Raw genomic sequence first — 21,257 nt, 5'->3', positions numbered from 1 at the left:
AGAATGTCCACAATTACATTTAACATTGCATTCACCATTAGCAACACCTTATTAATTCTTTTGTCATACTGTAGTTTAAAGTTACAAAGTGCTTAAGAATGGGATTGTTTGAGTTCATCATGACTACACGTAGCAAACGGTTGACCAGCAACTGAACAATCGATTATTACAAAACGTCATTAATTTTTTTGCAAAAAAAACTTTAAATTGTATCTGTGTAGTAAAAATCCAGGTTTGAATTGTCATTCAGGAGCAGAGAGAAATCCTTCACAGTTTGCGGCAGGCAGCCTTTGAGACAGAGAGCGAGAACAGCCTGAGCCATGAAAGACGACGTTCTCTGTGCGCCAAAGAGTTTAAGAAGTTGGGCTTCTCTGTAAGCAGCACCCACAACGTACGTCAATGCTCTTCATGTACTTCTTCTCATATGATGAATGTGTTATGTCCCCAGAATAATAGTAATCCCGGTCAGGACTTGTCGCGAACGCCTCCTGGTCTTTTAGCTTTGGACACCATGTTTTTTTTTGCGACACGCAATCCTGATGCTTACAGCAGGGTGAGGCTGATTTATTTTCATTCGCTTGTGAAAGTAAATATCTCAAAATTTCCGACATGATAATCACTTTCATATTCCAACCCTGTGCCAGTTTGTCCTGGAGAACAGCAGCAGGGAGGACAAACATGAGTGTCCTTTCGCTCGGAGCAGCATCCAGCTAACGCTCATCCTGTGTGAAATCCTTCGCATCGGAGAAGCACGTCAGTCCGCCGATTGGGTCTCCTTAACACCTTGCGTGTAGAAATGCAGAGAGTGACCGATTTCCCGCCTTGCATTTTTGCCCCTGCAGCCTCGGAGACTGGGTTGGACTACCACCCCATCTTTTTCAGTCAGGATCGCCTGCTGGAGGAGCTCTTCTGCGTGTGCATCCAGCTGCTCAACAAGACCTGGAAGGAGATGAGAGCCACACAGGAGGATTTTGACAAGGTCTAGTAAATGTCTCACGATGCTATGTTTGACATGTTTACAACCACCCTTCTTCTTTTTATCGCCCAATGAGTGTGTTTGTTCAGGGTTTCCGCTGGGTCTTAAAAAGTCTTTAAAGCATTTAATTTACGAATTTGGAAATAATATCTTACAAAGTATTGTAAAAGTATTGAATTTTCATATCTGGGTCTTAATATTTATGATGTATGTAACTACTCTGTGTCTCATTTCTCTTCAAAACTGCCATTTTTCATTTTGATTAAATAACATAGCCTAAATAAATGAACGGGGCGGAGGAGCCAAATTATTGAGAACGCAACGCAGCCACGGGTCAAAATCGTCAATTGCAAGCACTGATGGATTATGGGATATTCTATAGACCCTACTCACCTACGTCACAAAATGGGCGTGTCGCTGTTTCCGGCCGCCATATTGTACCTCTTTTTCAGACCTATTCTCATTGTTTTCAATTAGTCGAGCAAGTTATAGAGCAATTCATGGAAGCCCCGGTGTTATCTGACGCTGTAAACTCATTGGATCCGTTGCATAAAAGGCGTTACGTGGAAAAGCTTCAGTTTATCCATTCGCCAGATCCGTATTTGATGCCTAAATCGATGTTTTTCGACCCGCTGGCTTCGCCTGACATCTGATATCCTGATATTTACAACTATCTTGTCCACACAAAATCAGCCTATTCTCACGAAAGTTTGAAAAACTTTAAGAGCTTGGAGGCTTATAAATGCTACGTTGCTGGTTGGGTGAAACATGTCCTCGTACACGAAAATTCGGCAGGAATCTTGTGCTCGGAAGGTGAGTTACGAAATTTTCAATTCAAAATCTTTTGTTCTTGCTAACATCCACTGTCAAGTCTAATGTATTTCATATCATTTGTCAATGGAGCTAGGGCTTTTAATGTTTATATGGTTTAGCGATAGCACTCTCACTATATACATATATAATACGTAATAAATATGAAGTGCGATAGCACTACTCAAGATTTGTACCTAGTTGAATTTATTTTTTGGCTTTTGACCTCAATAGTGAAATTGTAAATTAATTGTATGACAACTGTCTGATCATCCCCTTATAATTATATATTTTCAGGTAGTTCATTCACAACGTCTGAGTGTATGTTGTCGGCGATTAGCCTAGCAATGATCTTAATTGTGGTTGTCAGCCCAAAACCCTCTAAATATATATTAAATGCATCTTACCAGATATAAAATGACTACTACATAATCTGTGGTAGTTGTTTGGAGCCCAGTTTTCTCGTCGAATTGCAGCAGTCAATCTCGGTCTCCTCTTCGGGTCTCTCGGAATACGGTAAAAATTCAAGTCTCTCCGTCTATCTTCTCTGTTTTTGCAACCGACCGCCACACACGACTTCACCATTTTGATTATTAATGTTAACGAGCAGAAAAACACGCCATAATAGGAGGAATTTACGAAGCACTAATGCATTAACATGACTAGTATCCGGACAACATGGCGCGGGGGCGTGGCTGTGACGTCACGTGAGTAGGGTCTATAGTTCTTTTGACTTGCTAACCCAAGTCAAAACGGCGTTGGCTCACTGAAAGATGACAACAAATATGGCTGCTTCTTCAATTTGGCGTGCTGTGCAACCAGCTGGAAAAATTTACTTTTAGTATACAGATCGATATCGCTCCCGCTCTTGCACGCTCCTGTTGAGTTTCATTCACGTCCCGTCCCGATCACGGGACTAATTAAATTATTGATCCCATACCGCAACATTCCTGCGTGAATTCCGTGTCACTACGGGAGTCCCAACTAAATGTCATGCTCAAACTACACAGACGCAGATTTTTTTTTGTACACCTAGCCATATATTCCAAATTAGAGAGATGGGGAAATGTAAATTCAACAAAGCGTGGTTGAGTAAAAAATCCTTTCGCCTTTGGCTCAAACCAGTCCATAGCAGTGTGTTCAAGGCTTTTTGCATCGTATGCAAAAAAAAATAATAATAATAATAATGGATACAATGAGCATGAAGGCTAGGCTTGCCACCCATCCCTTTAACTACGGAATCATTCCGAAATTGGGAATTAAATACGGACGCAGTTTATTCCGTATTTCACAATTGTCCCATGGGGCGACCCCCACGCGACCTGCGTCTCCCCGGCGGCGGGGAGGGGCGCACGGTGGTGCGCCCAGCCCATTCACGTCTGTTACACACAAACACACACCTGCGCTCATGAGTGACCACTGAGCCAACAATAATGAACAGAAAGGGCAGGAGATATTAAAGACAGCAAGATAGTTATCTGCCTGTCCGCTGCTGTCTGCCCTGCAATGCGCTCCACTTCTGGGTTCGTTGCCAAGTTACCTCGCTCGCTCGATTGCTCTGCTCAGTGCACCGCTCCGCGTTTTCAAAACAAAGATGTCTTCAATAGCAGAAGCTCAGGATACCCCAACCTAATCCTCAAAAGGGGAAACGTCTCCAAAAAATAGACTGGAGTGGGAAGAGGGTAACCCGTGGCTCGATAGAGTCACTATTGATTATAAAGCGAACTGCAAGGCAGGCAGCAAAGTTTTTGCAGTGTCTCACGGAGGTGTAAAACAGCGTGCTGCAGGGGACCTCCACAAACTGAATATAAGATCCCAGAAGAGCCTTCGTCACAATTCTTTGTACCTGAAACATCCCCTGAGCTTGATTTGGTATGGCATTATGCTCTTGTATATGACTCTGGGGAAAACAAAGCAAAAGGCATTGTTGAAACAAGTCCTGGGTCCATACAGACCGATGCCTCAAATAAATTGAACAGGAAGATGTTTCCCCTTGCTGTCCAGTACTTCAGTCCAGAGTCTGGGCTCACCAACAAAATGCTAGACTTCATAGAGAATGCAGACGAGTCAGCTGCTGGAATTGTAGCTCTCCTGGAACATTCCCTTAAGAAATTTGGCTTGTCAATGGATCACATGACCGGATTCAGTGCCGACAACACAAAAGTAATTACGATATTCACAACTTCGTTTTCACTAACCTGCAGAAAAAAAAAAAACAATCTGCTGCAAGGAAACTGCTATGCCCACATAGTACACAATACAGTTTTCTCATCTAAAAATAGGTACATTTCTATGCATTTTAGGATTTTTTGGGATCCCTCTTTTTTTTTTGCCCGTAAGGCTTTTGGCACGAGGGAGGCATCCCTTATTTTCATTTCTGAAAGGTGGCAACCCTAATAAAGGCACTAGAGTCCCATGCTAAATCTTCCAAGCACATAACCTCCATGAGAGGAAAGAAACAAACTCTCTCCATGGCCGGCGTTTAACAGTCTGCCTTAAGTCAGCCAGCTGCTCACGAGCCTGAAGAGACAGAAGCTAAAGCCACCCAGCAAGCTGCTAATGTAAGCGAACCGATAGCAGCTAACACTAGCCAGCTAGTTGCTAGTGCTGCAGCCCCTACCATCATAGCCCAGCTACGATTGCTAATGAATTTGCGAGAATGGATCTACGCCCATCATTTGGGTCCACAGCAACCATGAAAGCAGACGTGTTGTAGACTCTGCACTCCACTGCTAAACACAGTTCCTACAATGGCAATGAATGAATTTCTGAGCTTTTCAGGTACATGTTCCCGGACTCAGACATTGCCAACACTTTTACTTGTGGTGCCGACAGAACTGCTTACGTAGCCAAATTGGTGGTGTGGCGTAAGTAGCTTATTCAATATGCTGCATTTTTACATCCTGCACACATTCTACTTTTCCACTTTCGAGAAATAGATGAACACTAACTCACGGATTTTGTTTTTCTTTGTCCAAATGGCTGTGAATTACACAGCTGGCCAAAAGTATTGGCACCCCTGCAATTCTGTCAGATAATTCTCAATTTATCCCAGAAAATTATTGCAATTACAAATGCTGTGGTAGTAATATCTTCATTTATTTTGCTTGCAATGAAATGCAACAAAAGAGAATGGGAAAAAAATATCATTTTACACAAAACTCCACAAATGGGCCGGACAAAGGTATTGGCACCCTTTGAAAAATCATGTGATGCTTCTCTAATTTGTGTAATTAATAGCACCTGTTACTTACCTGTGGCAGTAACTAAATCACACTTGCAGCTAGTTAAAATGGATTTAAGTTGACTCAACCTCTGTCCTGTGTCTTTGTTTGCACCACATTGAGCATGGAGAAAAGAAAGACCAAAGAACTGTCTGGAGACTTGCTGTGAGGCGGCATAGGCAATCTCAAGGCTACAAGTCTATCTCCAAAGATCTGAATGTTACCGTATCTACCGTGTACAGTGTAATCAATAAGTGTAAGGCCCATGGCACTGTGGCTAACCTCCCTAAATGTGGACGGAAAAGAAATATTGACGAGAGATTTCAACGAAAGATTGGGCAAATTGTGGAAAAAGAAACTCGACTAACATCCAAACAAGTTCAAGCTGTCCTGCAGTCCGAGGCTACAACAGTGTCAACCCGTAATATCCGTCGGCGTCTGAATGAAAAGGGACTCTATGACTCTGAAGACTACCAACAAATTTTGCAGCATAATGTAGGGCCCAGTGTGAGAAAGCTGGGTCTCCCTCAGAGGTCATGGGTCTTCCAGCAGGAAAATGCTGGAAAGACAAAACACACTTCAAAAAGCACTTGAAAATTGTTTGAGAGAAAGCACTGGAGACTTCTAAAGTGACCAGCAATGAGTCCAGACCTGAATCCAATAGAACACCTGTGGAGAGATCTGAAAATGACAGTTTGGAGAAGGCTTCCTTCAAATCTCAGAGACCTGGAGCATTTGGCCAAAGAAGAATGGTCTAAAATTCCAGCAGAGCATTGTAAGAAACTCATTGATGGATACCAGAAGCGGCTGTTCACGTTTTTTGTTGAAAGGCTATGCTACCAAGTAGGCATGAACGATATTGGGAAAAACTATCGTTGCGATTTTTGGGGAGTTTGCGATATCATATTGTGATATTAAAACGAGAAAATTTTCACCAAATAACTTGAATAGCTCCGTTCAGGATAGCTGTACTGTTGACGAAGAAAAACAGTTTGGTCGCGCTGCCTAGCAGGAGGGAGAGTAAGACACTGTGGTGCTGTATGAGCATGAAGCAGAAAAACATAATTGTATGTTGTTTTTAAATTCCGATGCTCTGAAAAATGGCGGCATCGGCCCTAATTTTTATAACTCAGTTTAATCCAGGATCTGCACACTTGCTGCGTTCATGAAGTAAGACAAAAGTTTAAATGTTGAAAAAAAGAAAAAAAATTGCACGTCCTGCGATGTGACTATTGCACATGCGCACATTGCGATGGCGATGTTCAAACGATATATTGTGCAGGCTTACTACCAAGTATTAGGCTGAGGTTGCCAATACTTGATAATGATATTGATTTAATTTTTTTTTCCATTTTCTTTTGTGGTATTTCATTGCAAGCAAAATAAATGAAATACTACTACCAAAGCATTTGTAATTGCAATCATTTTCTGGGAGAAATTGAGCATTATCTGACAGAATTGCAGGGGTGCCAATACTTTTGGCCAGCAGTGTAGGTATTACATTTTTTATAAATGGTCTTAATTAGGTCTTAAAAAGTCTTAAATTTAACTTGAGGAAACCTGTAGGAACCCTGTTTGTTACTTAGGTTTACATACTCGTTATTAGAGGCGTGCGAAATTTCCGATTCTTAGATTATTCGTGATTCGGCCGTGGAAGATTCGAGAACGATTCACAAACATCCAAATTCCGATTATTGAATTATACCAGGTAAAGCAGAACTAAAACACAGTCAACGCGGTCTTCAGGACGCAATGAGGAACGGACAGAGAGCAAATATCATGTTCAACTTATGCCGCCAGATAGAAAAAGAAAAATACCTGACTGCGGCTGTCAGCTGGTTCAAACAATGCCCAGTTGCGAGTTGCTACAAACATACGGCCACATACGGCTATAGTACATATCACATATATGCAGAACTAGATGCTAAATGACAGACGACTGCGGTGTTAGAACACATAAAAAGAACTAGATGCGAAACGACAGGTTTGCCGTTTATTAGTTGCTGCGTTGTAAACAGCCGCCATCTTAAAGCAGTAGACTTCTCTAGAAGGCTCTGTTGAAGCTAACCTAATTAACTTTTTATCTGAAATACTCCTAAATCAGCAAAATCTTAACTTGAACCTATCTTTAAATAATTAAACAGTTTTAAAACTTTGACATGTTGTAAGTAAACAGAAGGGAAATTATGGAATAACGGGAGCAATTTTATCAACTTTAACGGTTGATTCACATCATTAAATTAAGTGAATGTAGTTTAAAGCTGCTGATACAGAATGGACACTTGAGTATTTTATTTAATGTTTTTAACTGTTAACCTGATACTTAAATATTAGTTTGGTTTAGCCTAATAGGATTTTTTAACCATTTTGGAACTAATGTACAAAACATTAAAAGGAGGGGTTTGGGTGACATCAATAATCGATTTATAATCGAATCGGAGCCTCTGAATCGTAATCGAATCGTTAAGTACCCAAAGATTCCCACCTCTACTCGTTATATGCTTACCTCCTCCGTCAAATATATGGAAGGACCACACAGTGGTCTTACAAGCGCATTGTCATGCTTGTACAATGGTGGAGGTCACCCCGCAGTTTTAAGCAGCCGGGGCTTGTCTAGAAGAGATATTGATCATATGTCCGTCACAATCATCTTCAAAGGCAAAGCGGCTACGCTTTTGTCCTCATCTGTGTTTCCCCATCTCTCGCAGCCGCCCCGTTCCCACCGAGTGTTCCCCGGATGGCTGTAAAACTCAGTGACCCTTTGACCTTTTTAGGAACACGCCGCAGCGCTCCGGGACCAGCCTTTTGTTTTTGCCCACAGCGCCCGACCAGGGGTGCTTCGAGGGAAAGACAATAGGGGCATGAGATGGACAAAGGGAAGTGCAGAGCGGCAGCAGCGGAGGGAGAAGGAAATGAGCCAAACAAAGCTCTCTGAGCATCAGCAGTAATTACAAAACAAGAGAGGGAATGTCAAACATAATATGAGAGAGCAGGACGCGAACCAGAGGTGGAGGGATATCGTAAATCTCCACTTTAGTTGTCATTATTCCCATAATTTAATGCTGTGTGGGTGTTTATGTCACACAAGTCTTAGATTACTGTTTGAAAAAACAACATATGTACATTATGTACAAAATTGAGTGAGAACATAATTTAAAAATCCACACAGCTTGCCAAGAAATATTTTTCATTCTCAGTGGCTTGTATGGAAACGCCAGCAGTATTAAGGAGCAGCAGTGAGTGAAAGCCACTCATGAATACATAATGTCAATACATATACCAGGCAGATATAATTATGAGCAAAACTATTTGAACAAAGAAAAAAAACAACCAAAGATCCGCCTTCTATTGGTTTGGATGCTTGAGAGGGGGCGGAGGCTTACGTGCGTGCGACAGTATACGGGTGTCTGTTTACAAAACAGAGGGCAGGCGCACACGTCTGCCGCAGGCATGTCGACGATTGTTGACCTCTCTCGACACACGTCTGAGCTCGGAACTGGAATCATTTCTCAAGTGTTACTTCAGCCTGAAAGGAGTAAGAATGGAGGTAAGGGGGGATTGTGTGCCTTGTTTGGTCAATTTTATACAGTTGCAATGTGCTTTATCTAAGTTTAAAAAGTGACTTTTTTCATTGCCATACTACGTTGAGCTCATTTTTGTGACTTGTGTATAGATATGGACAAACTATAAGCCAGTGCAACTTAAGTCAATGATGGTTAACAATCCATCCGATTGACTGTGAATTGCTGTTTTCCCGACTGCATCTTGTTGCTAGGCAGCTCAACTTTACCCCTTTATAGGGCACACGTTTAACTTATTGACTGCCACTGACTGTCAATTGCATTACAACATGAGCATCCACAGCCAATCCTCCCAGTTTAAATAATTCTATCGTGCCCTCCTAAAAAAAAAAAAAAAACTTTTGTGTTATTATTTTAATAAGCAAAATATGATATCCCTGGAATGACGGATGACAGCCAGCATGTGTGATTGTATGGTCATTTGTTTTGATGCTTCTGCGCATGCGGATCGTCTTGCTCAGTGCATGTCGGACTGCGAATTAGTGCGCAGATATGACAAAAAATCGGATTCCTGCATTAAGACCTGTAGTATGAACGTAGCCATAGGCTTGTTGCTGTTAAAAAGAGGACACAAATAACAGGCATATATAATCCCCGTTTAGTCTTATATTCAAAGTATATGGCTCGATAGCATGCACGCACTGTTCGTGCATGTCACACACACATACGGGCAGTTTGCCCCGACTCTCGGCCGTGTAAGCAATGTTGAAATATTGCTGATATGGAGCAGAGAGAAAACCGATCATTCTCAGGCTTATCCTCAAACCTATTTTTATTTTTTTATTACTGTTGTCAAGTCCGACCCTTCCTAAAAAGCCATGTTCAAGGCAAGCTAGGTGCTAATAACACACTGCTGCATCGCTACCGTAGCTACCGTACCGTCTCTCGCTTTTTGATGACATAATTGCTGCATTAAATCCGATTTGCGGGACTGGACAGTACAGACCGCCGCGACAGTCTGGAAAAATGTGGCCCAGATCGGATTTAGACCACATATGAAAGTGACCCAGATCGGATTTGAAATGGTCCTGTTCTATGCGACTTGTCACGTTCAGACCGTCAAGTTAATGCCTCACTCGAGTGGGAAAAACACGAAAAAATCGGATTTGTGCATTAAGACCTGTAGTATGAACATAGCCTTAGTTCGGACACTCAGTTGCCTTGACATTTTTCCGAGTAAGGCCAACGACGTCACGCATCAAGAGAGACAATAGCTAATTAATATGCTCACTCGCCACCCTGTGGTCTGGGGTGTGAATTGCAACCTGTCAAAATGACGGATGGACTTCAGTTTTTTACGTCACCGTTTTAAAAAACCGGTCAACGACGGAAAATATTCGGTTAACGCGACCCCTGCCTCACATTGAACTCTTCAAAAACAGCGACTCTTTCTGAGAATGAGGCAGACACAGTTGTTGTGTATTTTAGTGAGGAAGTAGTCCAAATTCCACCTATCCTTGAATCGTCGGCCGTCATAGTCAACTTTCCCTTTTTTTGTTGATTACCGCCATTTTACAAAATTGGAAGTAAAGGGTCACACGGCGTAGAGTGCTGCTGCCTTTTAGTGGGTAAATGAGGAGCAGCATTTACTGTGTAAGCTATTTCATATGCTGGTAGCAGTACTGCTGACCAATTTATTAAGTCTGTGTGGGCGCCAGACGTTATTGATTTTATGACAGAGGCTGGGGCCCAGATGAAATTTGACCACAGGCCGCATTTAGCCCCCGGGCCGGACTTTGAACATGTCTGGCCTACAAACTCTGCCCACATGATGCTACGGTAGATATCACATGTATACAGAACTAGATGCAAATGACAGACACGGCGGCATTAGCAACATGTATAAAGAACTAGATGCGTTAGTAAACAGCCGCCATCTTAAAGCAGTAGACTTCTCAGGAAGGCTCTGTTGTAGAGAACCTTCCTAGCGAACCCAAGTAACTTTTTATCTAAAATGCTCCTAAATTGGCAAAACGTAACTTAAATCCATCTTTAAATGATGAAACAGTTTTAAAACTTAACATTTCAAAAGTAGACAGAAGGGAACTAATGCAATAACGGGAGCAATTTTAACAACTTTAATGGTTGATTCACAACATTAAATGACTTCCACACATAGCAAAGGTTACTATCTAGTTATCGCAATATCTGCAATACCCCTGTGTCTTGTTAAGTTTAGGGTAAAGAATTGGGCAAGGGCCAATTATCCCAAAAACCCTTTAAACTTCACATTATGTGACCTGTTTTTTTTTTGTTTGTTTTTTTTTTTTTTAGGAAAAAAAACATGAAAATTTCACCAGTTACTTTGCCAAGTAACTAATTACTTTTACATTGAGGTAACTGAGTTATTAACGCAATTACTTTTTGGGAGAAGTAATTTGTAACTGTAATAAATTACTTTTTTAAAGTAAGATTAACAACACTGGCCGCCACCCACCAAATTTGGCAGGAAAACGGCATTTGTTCATATATAAACCGCACTGAACAATAAGCCGCTGCTGTCCTCACTGTATTATGGGATATTTACACCAAAAGCTATTAACCAGTAAGATTTTTTTTGACAGCGGCATCATAAGACTGTCATAAGACCAAATGAACCACCATGAAGCTTTGAACCAACTGGCTGCAAAGCTTCATTGCTTCAAGAAGCTTCTTTTGGCTATCACTGCTCCCTTGGGGGAGACAGACAACCTTTGCTGCCACCTACTTTCAACACTGTTGTTGTCCAACATGCCTCCAAGCATGTATTGCAACGCTACAGATGTAAATAACAATCAAAATTCATGTTGTGTGCTAATTATTTCTTCAGTTACTCTTCCAGTTGTTTCATTAATTGGTATTTGGTAACACTTTATTTGACAGTGGCGCCATAAAACTGTCATAAGACCATCATAATTATGACATGACACTAACATGAGTATTATTGAATGCTTATGACAGATGTCATTTTGTGTCATCCGGCAAATTATCTCACTTTTGAATAGATGTAAAAGATCCGAGCTGGACACCAATGGAGTGTTGGTGACAACATTTTCCGGATGATATTTAATGACATTCATTCATTCATTCATCAATGCCAATGATCATGTCATAATCGTGTCATAATTATGATTGTCTTGTGGCAGTTTTATGACGCTGCTGTCAAATAAAGTGTAACCTATTAACCCAAATAAATCAGTAAATTAGCCCCACCGGACTATAAGATGCAGGTTTCAAAATGAGGTAAAAATTAGCGGCTTATAGTCCGAAAATTACGGTATATTTAATAATTGAGACCTGGTGTCATATACTGTAAAATAGTCACTTGCCCTATGAAGGGTTAACAATCAAAATTCTGGGTGCCGCTCTGTTGAAGAAATGAAATTACTTGGAGACGAAAACTGTGTAGGTCACTGGCTGATGAGCACAGGAATAAGTTTTTGGGAAAATTTAATCAATGCTCTGTATTAAATATAAAATGTGCCATCTGTTTGGGCCTTAGCGAACTTCATATGAACATCAATTGTGCGTAGTTAAGTTATTCAACATTAGTTTATTTTTTTTTAAACAAGGTAATGAGGTCGCTGTTGAATAAAAGAGGGAGTGATTGATTGTTCTAATTGCATGTGCCCATTAATTGTGATGTAGGTCAATCAAAGGCATAATTGATTGGCTGCTGTTTGGGGAATATCGGGGCGGGAGTGGAGTGAACCAGCTGTCTATTTGCGTGTCAAGATGTTGATTTTAGAATCATGGTATTGAGAGCATAGGTGTTATAGTGGGTTAATGTTGATAACAGTGATCCCTCGATCCCTCGACTAGAACCCACCACGATGAGTGAAAAACTGCGAGGTAGGGGTTTTTTTGTGTGTGTGTGTGTTCAATGTATTTATTCAGATCTAGCATTGGAAAGAGATACATAAAAGACATGTTTTTTTCATTTTTTCCCCCAACTTTTAATTTTAAAAAAACTTATGTATATACTGTATATATTTTAGTAAATGGTTTTTAAGCACTTCAAATTTTTAAACATGAATACAGTAGGTAGAAAATACTTGGCTTTATTAAATGCTTCATTGAGTGAGTCACTCAAATCCACTCAAGCTGCTCACCTACGCACAATAAGTTGCCACAGTAACTGTTTAACAAGTTAAACTGATTGACACATGCTGCACTTTGAAGTTCGCGTCTCTAGCAAGATCAAACCCAAACGTCTGTGATTCATTGTTAACTTTAATAAGCAACCTCAGTGCATTGCCTGACCAACAAAGAGCAGGGAGAGGGAAGGAGGGAGAATGAGCCTACACAATTGCCTGGGACAGCTCATCTGCATTTATTTATTTTTTATTTAATTGGAAAAAAAAAATCCGCGATGGACTGAGAGCGCGAATTTTGAAGCGCGAAGTAGCGAGGGATCACTGTACATCAGCTTTGCAATTGACACAAAAAAGGGCAAAAATGTTTGAAATAAAAATAAATATTTTCTCATCTTTTTTTTGATCGCTCAAATTAAAAGAAAACTCCTGAATTAGAAGCAATAATGAGCATCTCATTGTCTCCCAGGTGATGCAAGTGGTGAGGGAGCAGATCACACGCACGCTGTCCACCAAGCCTACGTCATTGGAGCTCTTCAAGAACAAAGTGAACGCTCTCAACTACAGCGAGATCCTCAAACTGCGTCAGACAGAGCGACTGCACCAAGAAGAGACTTTGGCACCACCCGTTCTGTGAGTCCAAGGCTTGCGTCGCTTGCGTCGACGATGATTTGGAAAGTGTACTGTGTTTGTTTTTGCAGTGAACTGAAAGAGCGTCTGAAACCTGAGCTGCTTGACTTGATCCGTCAACAAAGACTCAACCGGTTGTGTCAAGGGACCATGTTCCGAAAGATTAGTAGTCGACGTAGACAAGGTGAGTGATGTGCATACACAAGCGATTGAGTGAGAAAACAGATTCGTTGTTACTGCCACCATTCACATTACTTACTTCCACCCCAGACAAACTGTGGTACTGTCGCTTGTCGCCCAATTACAAAATGTTGCACTATGGCGACGTGGAAGAGGATTCGGAAACTCCGCCCATCGAAACGCTGCAAGAAAAGAGTAAGTGTGGGATAAATGTGCATAGGTGAGAATGGGGTTGGTTGTCACAATTCTTAACATTGATATTCACATTATTAAAAAAAAGAAATTCATTTCAGGCAGTTCCAATTATTTTTACAAGTACAGTTCATCTGCTTTCAACTGGTTACATAACAAGTAACAAAACTAACAAAACAAAAAATATCTAAAAGGGAGTGGGACGAAGAAAACTTATTAGATCCCATTTCGAAATCTCATTTAAAATGCATATACATAAAAAAAAATTCCTGCAACCTATTTATGCTTTAGGTAGTTACATAGTACTTTTTTCCGACAAAGGTAAAGGAAAACAATACCCGTCATTGCACTTTCCTCTGTCAGCAAAGAGAAAAAAAAATATATATATATATGACAGAAAACACTCAGGTGACTTGAAGTTCTGCTCTGAGACCCCCAAAATTGGCCAAATTTCAAAATTGTCCTATATGCATGTGTGATACTTCATTGGAAAGCTTAAAATCTCTATTTTTTCTGGGGGAGGAAACATTTTGAACAGGAGGGCATTTTTGACACCTTAAAAGTAGGCCAAATCAGATGAGTGGGAAAAATAGACTTTTTTTTCCAATTATGATTAAACAATGTGAATGCAACACATATGAATAAAAGGCTCCATATGCATAGAGGGAATGTATAAATGTGAGTACTTAACACTATCGATTTATTGTATTTAGCCTTGAAGCCTAGGACCTAGGCTTTATGATTTAAGCGTCCAATGTATCTAATACATTGATATCATCCCATAATAAGCAATCCAAATTGCAACAAGGATCGAAAAGATAATGGACAGTATGCTCGTCAGTCAGCCTACTGTCTCCATAATTCTCGCGCTAGCGTTCGACTGCAATGTACTGTATGTTTTTTTGTGGCTTTCCGGTAACTCGAGGTGAGAGCATGAGAGAGGATGATTAAAGACACCATGATTTTAACGAGATGTTATCGCGTACTTACCTTGTTTCGATCCAAAAACTCAGTGTAGCATGTCTCACCGAGTGTCAAGACACAGCTGTGAATGGTCACAGCCGGACTTTGTGGGGATTTTATGGGTGAAACACTGTAATATAACAAGGGCCGCAATGCCGAATTCACAGACAACAAGGAGTGGTCGAGATTTTCTTCTTCAAATATTTACCCTTTTAAACTTTTTTTTCCCCAATTTTTCTTTGTTTGGATTGATTATTTATCATCTAAAATATCAGGGGAAATGTGACAGTAACAAAAAAAATACAATTAAGTGATAGTTATGAGGTAGATATCTGTGACCTTTTTACAGACACTATTTCTTTCATTATGAAGTAATTTGTTTAAAAGTTTAAAATACCCAAGTGAATTATTTTTTGAAGTTTTTTTTTTTAAATTGAAATATTAGACATCTATTAATAATTCTAAGCTAAAAATAATAGACATTTTGAATAATAAATATAATTACTTGTTTTTATGGCTGGGTTGAAACAAAAGTGGTTGTGCAGTGTCTGTAAACGGGGGTCTCCAGGGTAAAAAGGAAACATTCAAAATAGTCTGGGGGCATAATGCGCCATGAAACGTCTATGGCAGCATATAGACATATTTTTCAATTGAACACAACAGTTCTTTTGGCTTAAAATACAGCAGTTTATTCTAAAGAGGGGTGCAAGAGCAAAAATTGCTTTTTCAGCCTTGTCTGTGTTTCCCACCATATACATACAGTATGTTTGCTCTGAAACTAGCCATTATTTTCATAATCAATTAATCGTTTCATTAATCGTCCGATTAATCTGATAAATGTCACTTCTTTCAATTACCTTAAAGTTGTTTTCGGCATGTTGAAGACAAAATAGATGACTATTTTCTTCAACTGTATCGATTGACAAATTCGTTGGCAACTAATTTATGAATCTATTTAATCGATTAGTTGTCGCAGCCTTATAAAGAAGTTTGTTTATACATTAAGATGTCCGAAAATTGGCAAAAATGTGTATTGTTGTTTTCCAAACTAAAAGCAGCTTTTTGTTCGTTCAATTTTGACTTAACTAAAATATAATGAAGAGAATTGTTAATATTTATAACTGAGAAGTTATACGTATATATGTTATAAATTAAAGAGTTTAGACAAGTTTAATGTAACGAAGGTCCTCAACGATTCATCGGCTATCAGAAAAGTTGTCGATTAATTTCCTAATCGAATAGTTGTCGATTAATTGTTGCACCTCTACTACTGTATATAAAGCAATGGCATACCAGTAATGGTAATGGACAAATACAGCAATGGTTATCGGACTACAAACACACAGTTAACAGTAACATAAAACAGTGATGTACATTTAACTTACCTTAATACATTGTGACCAAATGAAATGTTTATAGCACAATTTAAATATGTGAATAATTTTACACTGTTGTACAGTCACACTGTTCCATAATATCACTCCGCGTACAGACGCACAAAAGCTTTTGCGAGTTGTTCGAATTTTAGGAAGTGTGAACTCCCCGTAACGTCTTAATTTATGAGCTTTATGAGCTTTATGAGCTTTTTGTAAATTTGCAGTTAACTAATCAAAAGCTTTATACAGAACTATAGATGTGTTATAATTGACAAGGTCTTGAAGTTTAAGCAATCTAGATTGATAAAATAGTTCATGGGTGCGATCCAAAACCCAGTCTTATGAATGATGCCAACTGCTTCTCTCTGTATTATGGCTATGAGATTTGTGGTACTATGATTGGTATTCCCCCACACTTCCACACAGTATGTAAAATATGGAAGAACCAAAGTACAGTACGGAGTGCATTCTGATCGAGATATATCTTAACTTTATTCAAAATTGAGAGGCTTCTTGAAATTTTGGATTTTAGTGTCTTGACGTGGGGTTTCCATGTTTGTTGTCAATTCTAACCCCCAATAATGTGTTTTCAACAACATTTTCAATTTGTACACCTTCAATATTAAATGGTAATTCAACATACATTTTTCAATTCCCAAAAATCATTGCTTTAGTTTTACTTAATATTTAATGATAATTTATTTATATCCATCCATTCATGAATTAAATTTACTTCCTTGATCACAGTAGTTACAAGTTCAATATTACTGTCACTACTGTAAAAATATATAGTGGTGTCATCTGCAAACAGAATGAGTTTCATTACTCTGAATACATTAAAAATATTATTTATATACACAGAGAAAAGTTTAATCAACACGTCTCTGAATAGTCGTTCATATATTAGCGGGCAGTTTAATGGTTTGAGTTGGATTTGACATCTTTTTTGTTTTTCAACTTTTTAACACTTTTCCAATAATAATACTATTTATATAATCAAAGACATCCTGACACATTTTGACACAATCCCAGTCGGGGGTTTGCTGTCACGTGTTATTTAAGTTTTATTTTCTTTACAATCTTCTAAATGAAATTTAGTTTTTTGTTTGTTTGTTTTATTATTTGTCTGAATGAATAAAGAACATTAACAAGATTACTTTATAACATTAGCATTGATTAGAACAGGTTTGAATTTGTTGGTTCCTTCATAACACAACACATCATTATTTCAGATTGTGAAAAACCAAGAACTCATTGCAATCCAAAACTCATTTAGAGGTATTCAACACAAAATTAAGTTGACTCAAGAACTGACCATCAACATCATGTCTCCAAACGTACAGATTGTTGTTTTATTTTATTTTATTTTCTAGAATCTTTTGTTACTTCTAGTTATATAATAGGCACATTAAAAATCATAAGAATAACTTGAACTGTTCATGGTGTGAAAACCCTGGCCATCCAAATTATGACAACCAACTCCAACGCATGTTTTTGAGTAAGAGCTAAAATACCAGCAAGCCACCAATTAGCTAGCTAGAGAATGTGAATCAAAACTGAAGTTTTGTCCTCATATTTTCAAATGTAACTTTCATAACTACAAACCTATTGTGTAAAATCCCATATAAAATGTACATTAAAATTTTGAAATTGACCTTTATGGGGAAAAAAAATCGTAAATGCTTCTTACTTCAAAGTAATGTCACTGTCCACGAAAAACAATGTGGATTTATTCTTGCCGCAGTTCTGATCATTTTAATACCTATACAGGGAGTTGCCTGTTTACGAAAAAGGTCCGTTCCTGCGCTGGCGATGTAACCTGGAATTCCGCGTAAATCGGAATTAACCATTTAAGTACCTCGAAACACCCTCCAAAATAAATTTTAAAAAACTATCCAAAAACATCTATTATACGTCATTGTACTGTCTTTGCCAAGACGTTTGAGCTAAGTCCTACCTAGACAGTGAGCTAAGCTCCGAAATGACGATGTCAGACCTCCGTGTGGTTTGCTGACTTTATTCAGCTGCTCATGACATCAACACATGCAGAATGAAACTTAAAATAAAAGGAAATTAAATCAGTCTCATCTTCAATAACAGCTATTCAGATTTGCGTTTACAAGTAGCTGCTGAAACAGCAATAACAAACGATTAGAATGCATCATCAAAAACAATCACATAAACTCGCCCCAAGTAATTGACCACAATTGGAAAACGCAAAATAAACAGTCCAAAAGGAGTTACATTCAGCCATCGCATCTGGATGCTTCACAAGCAACAAACGTGTGCGCAGGCTGTCACTCAGCTCCTCACTGTGTACATGCACTGGCATGCGGAAGTACTACCTGCTGTACGCTTACTGCGCCAAAATAAAAGCATGCATCACAAAACAAAAGTCAACATAAAAAAAAAACAACAACAAAAAAAACGATGAGACCTAAAGTCGAAATCACATACCGTAATTTTCAGACTATAAGCCTCTACTTTTTTCCTTCATTTGGATACCTGTGGCTTATAGTCCAATGCGACTTATTTGTTGATTTATTTGGGTTAATATTTACCACTTCATTTGACAGCGGTGTCATAAAACTGTCATAATTGTGTCATGACACTACCATGGGCATTAATAAATGCTTGTGACAGATGTTATTTAGTATTACCTGGCAAATTATGTCACTAACTCCATTTAAGTACAGCTTGGATCTTTTACATCCATTCAAAAGTGAAATAATTAGCCGGTTAACACTAAATGACATCTGTTATAAGCATTCATTAATGCTTTGGACAGTGTTATAATTATAATTGTCTAATGACAGTCTTATGTCTCTACTGTCAAATAAAGTGTTACCAAATACCATAACTAGCAATTAATAATTTTTTTTTTTTTTTTTTTTAAACTGGACCAGGAACTAAAGAAATGTTTAGCACAGAACATGATTTTTGATATTTGCAGCACTGCACTGTATGCTAGGAGGCATGTTGGAACACAACAGTGTTGAAAGCACGTGGCAGCAGAGGTTGCCTGTCTCCCCCAAGGCAGCAGTGTTGGCCAAATAAAGTTTTTTGGAGCGATGAAGCTTTGCAGCCAATTGGTTCAAAGTTTCATGGTGGTTCATTTGGTCTTATGACAGTCGTATGATGCCGCTGTCAAATAAAGTGTTACCGGTTCATATCTTTTGGTGTAAATATCCCATAATACAGTGAAAGCGGCTGCGGCTTATAGTCCAGTGCGGCCTATCTATGAACAAATTCTGTTTTCGTGCCAAATTTGGTGGGTGGCGGCTTATAGTCAGGTGCGTCTTGTAGTGCGAAAATTAGGGTAAGTCGATTACGTTGTAACCCGGAGACTACCTGTATTTCTCAACACTGCCCTTAAAGGGTCAAATGATATTAAGTGTAATAACCTTCCCGTTCTCCCCTAACTGTGCGAACTGGTTGTTCAGTCCCAGTTGCCGACATCAAAGCTCTGCTGGTGGGCAAAGAATGTCCTCACATGAAAGAGAACAAAGGCAAACAGAACAAGGTGAGCGATTCGTGGTTATGTACGTTAACGTTGGTTACAGTATGTATGTATTGACATGTCAACTTACTGTTGTTCTCCGTGTCTTACAAAGGATGTGTTGGACCTAGCATTTAGCATCACCTACGACGTGGAGGAATACAGCCTCAACTTCATCGCCCCCTCAAGGACTGACGTGAGTCCAGATCGTTAATTCACTGGCTGCCTTTTAAGACGCTAAACCAGGGGTCGGGAACCTTTTTGACCAAGAGAGCCAAAATACCCAAAATATTTTAAAATATGATTCCACGAGAGCCATACAGTCTGTGTGTGTCTATATACTGCATGTATGTATGAATATATATATATATGTATGTATATATATATATATATATATATATATATATATATATATATATATATATATATATACACATACAGTGGGCAAATAAGTATTTAGTCAACCACTAATTGTGCAAGTTCTCCCACTTGAAAATATTAGAGAGGCCTGTAATTGTCAACATGGGTAAACCTCAACCATGAGAGACAGAATGTGGGGGAAAAAAACAGAAAATCACATTGTTTGATTTTTAAAGAATTTATTTGCAAATCATGGTGGAAAATTAGTATTTGGTCGATACCAAAAGTTCATCTCAATACTTTGTTATGTACCCTTTGTTGGCAATAACGAAGGCCAAACGTTTTCTGTAACTCTTCACAAGGTTTTCACACATTGTTGCTGGTATTTTGGCCCATTCCTCCATGTAGATCTCCTGTAGAGCAGTGATGGTTTGGGGCTGTCGTTGGGCAACACTGACTTTCAAGTCCCTCCACAGATTTTCTATGGGGTTGAGATCTGGAGACTGGCCAGGCCACTCCAGGACCTTGAAATGCTTCTTACGAAGCCACTCCTTTGTTGCCCTGGCTGTGTGTTTGGGATAATTGTCATGCTGAAAGACCCAGCCACGTGTCATCTTCAATGCCCTTGCTGGTGGAAGGAGATTTTCACTCAAAATCTCTCGATACATGGCCCCATTCATTCTTTCCTTTACACGGATCAGTCGTCCTGGCCCCTTTGCAGAAAAACAGCCCCAAAGCATGATGTTTCCACCCCCATGCTTCACAGTGGGTATGGTGTTCTTCGGATGCAATCCAGTATTGTTTCTCCTGCAAACACGAGAACCTGTGTTTCTACCAAAAAGTTCTATTTTGGTTTCATCTGACCATAACACATTCTCCCAGTCTTATTCTGGATCATCCAAATGCTCTCTAGAGAACCACAGACGGGCCTGGACATGTACTTTCTTCAGCAGGGGGACACGTCTGGCAGTGCAGGATTTGAGTCCCTGGCGGCGCATTGTGTTGCTGATAGTAGCCTTTGTTACTGTGGTCCCAGCTCTCTGTAGGTCATTCACTAGGTCCCCCGTGTGGTTCTGGGATTTTTGCTCACCGTTCTTGTTATCATTTTGACGCCACGGGGTGAGATCTTGCATGGAGCCCCAGATTGAGGGAGATTATCAGTGGTCTTGTATGTCCTCCATTTTCTAATAATTGCTCCCACAGTTGATTTCTTTACACCAGACATGTCCAAAGTCCGGCCCGGGGGCCAAATGCGGCCCGTGGTCAAATTTCATCCGGCCCCCAGCCTCTATCATAAAATCAATAACATCTGGCCCACACACAGACTTAATAAATTGGTCTGCAGTACTGCAACCAGCATATGAAGTAGCTTACACACGAAATGCTGCTCCTC

General features: G+C 39.5%; 1 protein-coding gene across 3 annotated transcripts in view; it reads left to right on the top strand.

The window, feature by feature from the left end:
* The window catches only part of elmo3 (engulfment and cell motility 3), a 49,309-nt gene that overhangs the window by 23,527 nt on the left and 4,525 nt on the right, over positions 1–21,257 (top strand). For 2 of the 3 annotated variants that reach the window (XM_057837411.1, XM_057837410.1), the window contains exons 12-20: positions 251–373; positions 449–553; positions 645–753; positions 843–979; positions 13,134–13,297; positions 13,366–13,478; positions 13,565–13,669; positions 19,449–19,528; positions 19,620–19,700. In XM_057837411.1, the coding sequence (XP_057693394.1) occupies positions 251–373; positions 449–553; positions 645–753; positions 843–979; positions 13,134–13,297; positions 13,366–13,478; positions 13,565–13,669; positions 19,449–19,528; positions 19,620–19,700 (1,017 nt within the window). Of the gene's footprint in view, positions 1–250; positions 374–448; positions 554–644; positions 754–842; positions 980–8,423; positions 8,558–13,133; positions 13,298–13,365; positions 13,479–13,564; positions 13,670–19,448; positions 19,529–19,619; positions 19,701–21,257 lie in introns of those variants that run through there. The other variant, XM_057837412.1, reaches the window with a different exon arrangement.

The sequence above is a fragment of the Corythoichthys intestinalis genome, chromosome 5 (genome assembly GCF_030265065.1).
Source record: "Corythoichthys intestinalis isolate RoL2023-P3 chromosome 5, ASM3026506v1, whole genome shotgun sequence".
Lineage (NCBI taxonomy): Eukaryota > Metazoa > Chordata > Actinopteri > Syngnathiformes > Syngnathidae > Corythoichthys > Corythoichthys intestinalis.
The sequence above is the reverse complement of the archived record's forward strand: the minus strand, read 5'-3'. Positions and strand labels throughout refer to the sequence as shown.